The 6,909-nt window shown below is 36.4% G+C and overlaps 1 protein-coding gene across 3 annotated transcripts; it reads left to right on the top strand.

Annotated features, from left to right (window-relative positions):
* Positions 1-1,680: 1,680 nt before the first annotated feature.
* LOC146535960 (uncharacterized) lies at positions 1,681-4,150 on the top strand. Of its 3 annotated transcripts, none has more exons than XM_085191101.1 (3): positions 1,681-1,836; positions 2,271-2,507; positions 2,550-4,150. In XM_085191101.1, the coding sequence occupies exons 1-3, from the start codon at positions 1,779-1,781 to the stop codon at positions 3,860-3,862; spliced, it is 1,608 nt and encodes a 535-aa protein (XP_085047227.1). In that variant the 5' UTR covers positions 1,681-1,778; the 3' UTR covers positions 3,863-4,150. The 3 variants fall into 3 exon arrangements, with proteins under 3 accessions (XP_085047227.1, XP_085047226.1, XP_085047224.1); XM_085191100.1 differs by having other exon boundaries at positions 2,271-2,519; XM_085191098.1 differs by having other exon boundaries at positions 2,271-4,150.
* Positions 4,151-6,909: the final 2,759 nt, after the last annotated feature.

The raw sequence follows: 6,909 nt of genomic DNA, 5'->3' as shown, positions 1-6,909 counted from the left end.
CGCCATGTCTCGAAAATCCTCTACCCAACATAACAGTTTGGTTGATTTTCGAGTAGTTACTAGTTAGTCTTTTATCAAAAGTTGTTTTCTACAATATAAATTATATTATATGCCATTTCCACTTAAATATCAATAGATTTTTTACGAAAAGCCGGAAAATCCATAAGTTGCTCTATTAAAATACTTTACATTGCTTAGGACACACATATGTTTATAACACTCATTGGCTTTCCCACATGATCATTAACAGCGTTTAATTCCACATATTTCTATTATTAATTATTATGGTATCCTCGAAAAAAAAATTGCATAATAATATAATTTAAAAATTATATATTTTAATTTTAAATTTACAATATCGGGCATCTCCCATATCTTTCGTTAGCTTTTTAATAAAACATAAACATCACCCACATTAGGTTTGTATTGAGAATAAGGGTAGTTCGAAATACTCGTCCTCTAGATATTATTTGATCTATTGCATATAATATCATTTATTGCAGAGGGAACCTAGTGTTACGACAATCTATTCTCCATACAACGCCCATTTTTCTAGAAATTGCGTATTAACTGACAGAACTCAACGCCTCATTCTATATTTTACCAGAGCAAGGAAATTAAAATAATTCATTCCCCCGAACTCTAACAATTTATGCGATTATATACATACATAGGAGAAGAGTATCTTAACACTAGGTTCTCTTTGCAAGAATAGCTAAAGAAAAATGACAAATTTGTGTTACATATAATATTTAAAGGCACTATATAAGTAAGCAGGCGTGACCTTCAGCCTTGGAAATACCTCTTACAAACACGATTTTATCTGCCGACTCGTCTAATGTGTGCATCGCAAAAAATATTAGTCGAGTAACCAAGATTACTGCAAGTGCAGGACAACCGCATGAGTTTCTTTTTGTTTTCAAAAACAACTTAAAGCTGAGCAAAATTATAGCTGTTAGGTTCATAAGCTGTTAGCCAGTCTATTCGTTCTTAAATATTTAGAAATGGATAAAATTATAATGTTCAATTACATATTTTAACTTCCTTGCCTTTACTCAGTTTAAGTTTAATATTTAACATGGTAGAGCGAGTGAAGAAAATCGTGAAATAAAATATTTTTTTATTCCTTTTGGATTTCCATTCCTTCCTTAGGATTACATTTTTTATAATTTCTTATCTTCCTTTATTTCTCATAGGATTCTTTTCTTTTTAGCATCTTCAGCATATAATTAGGTAGACAGGGCGAGGGTGTACATAAACAGTAGATGCGTTAATGCTAAAAACATAATAAAAATGCTGATTAAACAGCGTATTTACTATACTTTATGTTTTAATAACTACTAAACTTTATACAATTTTCAGTTATGGTCATAATATTTTAGTACATGGCAATTTAAATAGATATAATAAAAACATGCATAAAAATGAGTATATAATTTAAAAATGAATCAACGTTTACACTTTTATTTTATTTATTTTTGCGAATTATGAATAAGCGAAAATTCCAGTCTAATTAATTACATAAAAACTATACTGACACAATATTTAAAAAAACTTAGAACAATGAAAATATTTTTCCAATTGCTTCAATTGTCACCATTTTAAGTTAAAGTCGTGAGGGAACCCACGACCATGTCTTAGTAAATTCTACCCCGCAGTATTTCCCAGTATATCGTTGTTACTTTGTTCTGTGAACTGGCTTAGATCGCGTGGCTTTTGATAACTGAAGATGTATAAAAGGGTGATAAAGTCAATTCGTCGTTAGTATGTGAGCAACCATGAGGCGACGGTCCTGTTTTGTATTTGCCATTTTGCTGGTCTCCGCACATGCTTCGGGTAAGTAAATGGATTTAAAGAAATTTTTAAATTTTTAAAGAAATTATTTGGAAGCAATAAGGTGCTATTGGGAGCAGTTAGCGTGAGGGTCGTCTGTTCAAATTTGAGGTGTTATTTTTTTTATATACTCGTATGTAGCATCTTAGCTATTATATTTGGTTGTTTATTAATTTTTGCTACCCAATATTATTTATTAGGGTGGGCCCTGCAAAGTTAAGGTAATTTATGGAGATATAAATTTGTGATAGAAGTTTCCAAAATTTTTTTTGGTATATATTTTTATTATAACAAAAAAAAATATATAAATATATAAAGAGTTAGTGACAATTTTTTAATTTACGGATTTTTACTAGAGGCATTGTATTAAAGGTATACAGAAATAAATTATAAAACATATTGCAACTTTCTGTAATAAGAATATTTTATTTTTTCAGAGAGAGTCCGTAGAGGCTACGGCGGAGGAGGCGGCGGAGGTGGCGGCTTCGGCTTTGGAGGCGGCGGTGGTTTCGGTTTTGGAGGCGGCGGTGGAGGTGGTGGTGGCGGTGGCGCCGATCTCGGTGCAGGATTTAGTGCGGGATTGGGTGCAATTCATGATGGTGTAAGTGGAATCCTTGGCAAAGTCCAAAGTGGATTCGGCAAGCTCGGTGCTGGCGGCGGTTTTGGCGCAGGCGGTGGCCTCGGAGGTGGTGCTGGTGGAGGCGCTGGCCTAGGAGGTGGCGCAGGACTTGGAGGTGGAGCTGGTGGAAGTGCTGGACTAGGAGGCGGTGGTGGCCTAGGAGGTGGAAATGAAAAAGTCATCTACACTAAATCTGATGATGGAAAATCTGGAGGATTTGCCTTCACTGGCTCAACAGGCAATGGCGGATATGGCGGAGGCGGCGGTTACAGCAGTGGAGGAGGCGGCAGTGGTTATGGAGGTGGTGCTGGAGGTGGTGCTGGAGGTGGAAAAGGAGGATTTGGAGGTGGCAACAGCGGACTTGATGGTGGTAACGGTGCTGGAGGAGGCCTAGGTGGTGGCCACGGTGGATCTGGTGGACTCGGTGGCTCCGGAGGATTTGGAGGTGGAGCTGGACTTGTAGGAGGTGCAGGCGGCGGTCTTGGTGGAGGTCACAGTGGATCAGGTGGATTTGGTGGCTCAGGAGGAATTGGAGGTGGAGCTGGCCTTGGTGGAGGAGCAGGCGGCGGACTTGGTGGAGGTCTTGGTGGATCAGGTGGATTCGGTGGCTCCGGAGGACTTGGAAGTGGAGCTGGACTTGGAGGAGGAGCGGGTGGCGGGCTTGGTGGAGGTCACGGTGGATCAGGTGGATTCGGTGGTTCCGGTGGAGCAGGAAGTGGGGCTGGTCTTGGAGGAGGAGCAGGCGGCGGACATGGTGGAAGTCACAGTGGATCAGGTGGATTCGGTGGTTCCGGAGGAATAGGAGGTGGGGCTGGGCTTGGAGGAGGATCGGGTGGCGGACTTGGTGGAGGTCACGGTGGATCCGATGGATTCGGTGGTTCCGGAGGAATAGGAGGTGGGGCTGGGCTTGGAGGAGGAGCAGGCGGCGGACTTGGTGGAGGTCACGGTGGATCAGGCGGATTTGGTGGTTCCGGAGGACTTGGGGGTGGATCTGGACTTGGAGGTGGATTGGGCGGTGGGCTAGGTGGGAGCCATGGCGGTTCAGGAAACTTAGGGGGTCATGGTGGCTCTGGAGCCTTTGGAGGCGGTAGCGGTGGATCTGGAGGCTTCGGAGGAGGAGCTGGAGGTGGATTTAATGGAGGTGCCGGTGGTGGTGGATCTGGAGGCTACGGTGGAGGAAAAGGCGGTGGACTCGGCGGCGGCCTTGGCGGTGGCCTTGGCGGAGGATTTTCTGGCGGACTTGGAGGCCATGGTGGAGGCTCCGGAGGCTATGGCGGTTCAGGTGGCGGATGTGGATCTGGTTCTTGTGGTAAATGCGCATCTGGATCGTGCGGTGGTCAAGGCGGAGCGTTTGCGTCGGCTAGCGCCCACGCATCTGCGTCAGCAAGCGCTGGTAGCTACGGAAAGTAAGTCAATGCGAGGACATCAAAACTTAAGATACTTATTAAATTCTCGATTGTAAGCCATTTAGGTTAAGTATGACATAAAAGTACATCTAATATTAACATAACATGATGTCAGAGCGATTATAATGTATGCAAGTAGACATTTTTTATGCCATCCCAGAACAATGAAGAGATACAAATGAATCATCGAGATTATAATTAAAGTAAGAAAAATTGAAGTCAAAGTAGCAACTGTGATTATTTCATATTTACTTAATTATAGTCAATAAAATATAAGCTATGTTCAAGTGCATTTAGTCTTTTATTTATTATATATGAAGCTTTTTTTTTGTTTTAAAAAACAAAATATATAAAGAAATTAATTTCATTCTTAGTTTTAACATAAAAATTTAAAAAAATCATAATATTCACAAAACAGTTTGTCTTCCTAATATATCCACTCAGCTGTCAATGATTTGTACACAAGTAAATAATTAACACTTAAGATTTTTTTGCATACATGTTCATACAAGGCTTTAAACTTTTTATATTGAGTAAATACATAGTCCAACGTCGTGACGCAGCTAAACGGTGTCCGGCTGTAAATCCGACGGTTATGACTTCAATTCCCACTCGGGGGAATTCATTATTTATAAAAGTTCTTCGCTCTGGTAACAAGACAAAGAGTACTGTGGAGTTCCACCACTTAGCACCCTATGTCTCGAAAATTTGGCTGTGCGTGGTAAATATGCTAAATACAGCCGTTTTCACCTATGCGCCTCGTTTCGATGCACTGGTTGTTTACCGACGAAACTGCACGCAACTATATTTGTTTACTAGAAAAAGGAAATTAAAATAATTAATTCCTCCAAGTTTCAATTGAACCCACAACCTTCGCGATTGCAATCGGAAATTTTATAAGATTAAATTTAATTAAACCTTATGTTTTCTTACATAAGGTTTAATTAAATTATATTAAAGTAATGTCAGAGTGTATTTAATAGGATTGTTTACTTTTATGAGGTCAATGGCTATAATCAAGTACAGATGTTACGTTCAAAAAACATCTAACATAAATGGCATGTAATTAATTGATCTTGAGAATAATAAATATGTGTATTGGTAATTAATTCCGTAAACAAATCTAGTAAATCGAATTGAAACTATAGTTTTATTAAAGTAACAAATTATATTATTATCTTTAAAAAAAACCATATAAAAAGTATGTTTTTTGTAGTACACTAGTTTAAATTTTTAAATTAAAACTTGGACACGTGCAAAATACACGTGAGAAGTTTTAAGGAATATCAAAATGATTAGTTACGTTTTTTAAATATGTTACGATACGTTTAAAATGGAACAAAATAATTAGAAAGATAATATAAACTCTTACCAAGGTATTTTTATAATTAAAATATGTTATATTTAACAAAAAAACAATGCTCAATTCCACAACCCGCGACGCTTTGCCATGTAATTGTTTTGACTCACTTTTAAAGTTCAGAGTAGTTTCGGCTGTTAAGCAAAGTATATATATGTACTATTTCTTAATACATTAAAAATTATAAAATAGTTCATGATATCGTGAAACCATACCTTTTGCATTATTTACACTTTTTTTCAAATTTATTTAAGTAAATAATATAAACTGACATAACATAAAACCATCGAAATTACTTTTAATTCTATTTGTCACAAAATTATCATATTAAAAGCTAAAATCCCATATTTATTATAAAGTAATTATAACAAAACAAAAATGCATAAAGCGCGGGAAATATCACAGATAAAACATTTACAAAGCTGATTTATATAAATGTTATAATTTATTTAAATTCATAATAAATTCTGTTTAAAAAAAAAACAATTGTTTATGTTTACATATAATTTCTTAATATTCTCTGAAGGTAATTTGGTAATTACAAATTTATAAAAAATATGTAGATTTCACATCCAAAAGTTAATCCGTACAGTGTGAAAAAAAAATATATATTATCACGTATTCATATTGGAAGATGTAACCTATGAAGAGTAATTTAAATATGTATTCACCACAAGAACTACAACGAAGACTTTGAAGAAACACAGTCATTGTAGAATAATAGATCAAAGAGTACGATAAATTATTCAATAGGACGGAAAATCCTATTATATAACTCATATAAATGTTACGTTATAAAGTTTTAATTAACATTACGAGTTCTAAATTGGTTGTAAGTAATAACTGTGCAACATTAATAATAAAAATAAATAAATAGACAAACACTACGTCTCCTTATTTAAATATACGTATGGCCAGGTTTCGTGGAAAAGCAAAGATAGAGATGAATTTCGTTCTTCATTTTCCGTTCAGTTACATTGTAGATGTTAATATTGTTTTAGTGTCACGCTGTTCCCCGAATACAGCAGGGAAGGCAAAAGGAACGTAGTGTTAAGACACTCCTTTCCTACACACCGCCCATATTCGATAGCGTGTCGAGTGACGCGATTTGTCTTGATGTTTATAGAGTCATTAATGTATAGTAATAAAAGATATACGAGTATACCAGGCGACCTAATCTTTTTGTACTTAACCTTCCACATATCTGTAACAGCATAAGTTGAGAACACTCAGTGCCAAGATATTTCGAATTTCTTTATCGCATAATTTCTATATATTGCTTGGGTGTCGCAAAAGACCACTTATTATCTTATTAAAGTGGTTAAAGAAACGTTTTTTAGTTTCACACAGTTACCCGCACATGTAAGAGTAGGTTAGGAATCTGGGAACCTAATGTTAAGACACTCTGTTCTCTAGGATTTGCTTGTTTAGTGGTGGAACTGTTGAATAATTAAAATATTATTCCGACTGAAAGAAACCACTATATTTTTAGTATTATCCGTTTCTATTATATTCATGTTGTAAAAGATGTGATTATTCAGCAATACTAGTTCATATTATTAAAAGCATAATATTATCAGTTGATTGAATCAGCCGAAATTGAACAAAGGAAACAGATTAACAACACCTCGCCATATAATAATAATAATTATTGGTCTAAAAAAACACCAAGGTACTTGACTGGACGTCGA

Source organism: Heliconius melpomene, chromosome 10 (assembly GCF_056956725.1).
Source record: "Heliconius melpomene rosina isolate 202511_hmr_F chromosome 10, ASM5695672v1, whole genome shotgun sequence".
Classification (NCBI taxonomy): domain Eukaryota; kingdom Metazoa; phylum Arthropoda; class Insecta; order Lepidoptera; family Nymphalidae; genus Heliconius; species Heliconius melpomene.
The sequence above is the reverse complement of the archived record's forward strand: the minus strand, read 5'-3'. Positions and strand labels throughout refer to the sequence as shown.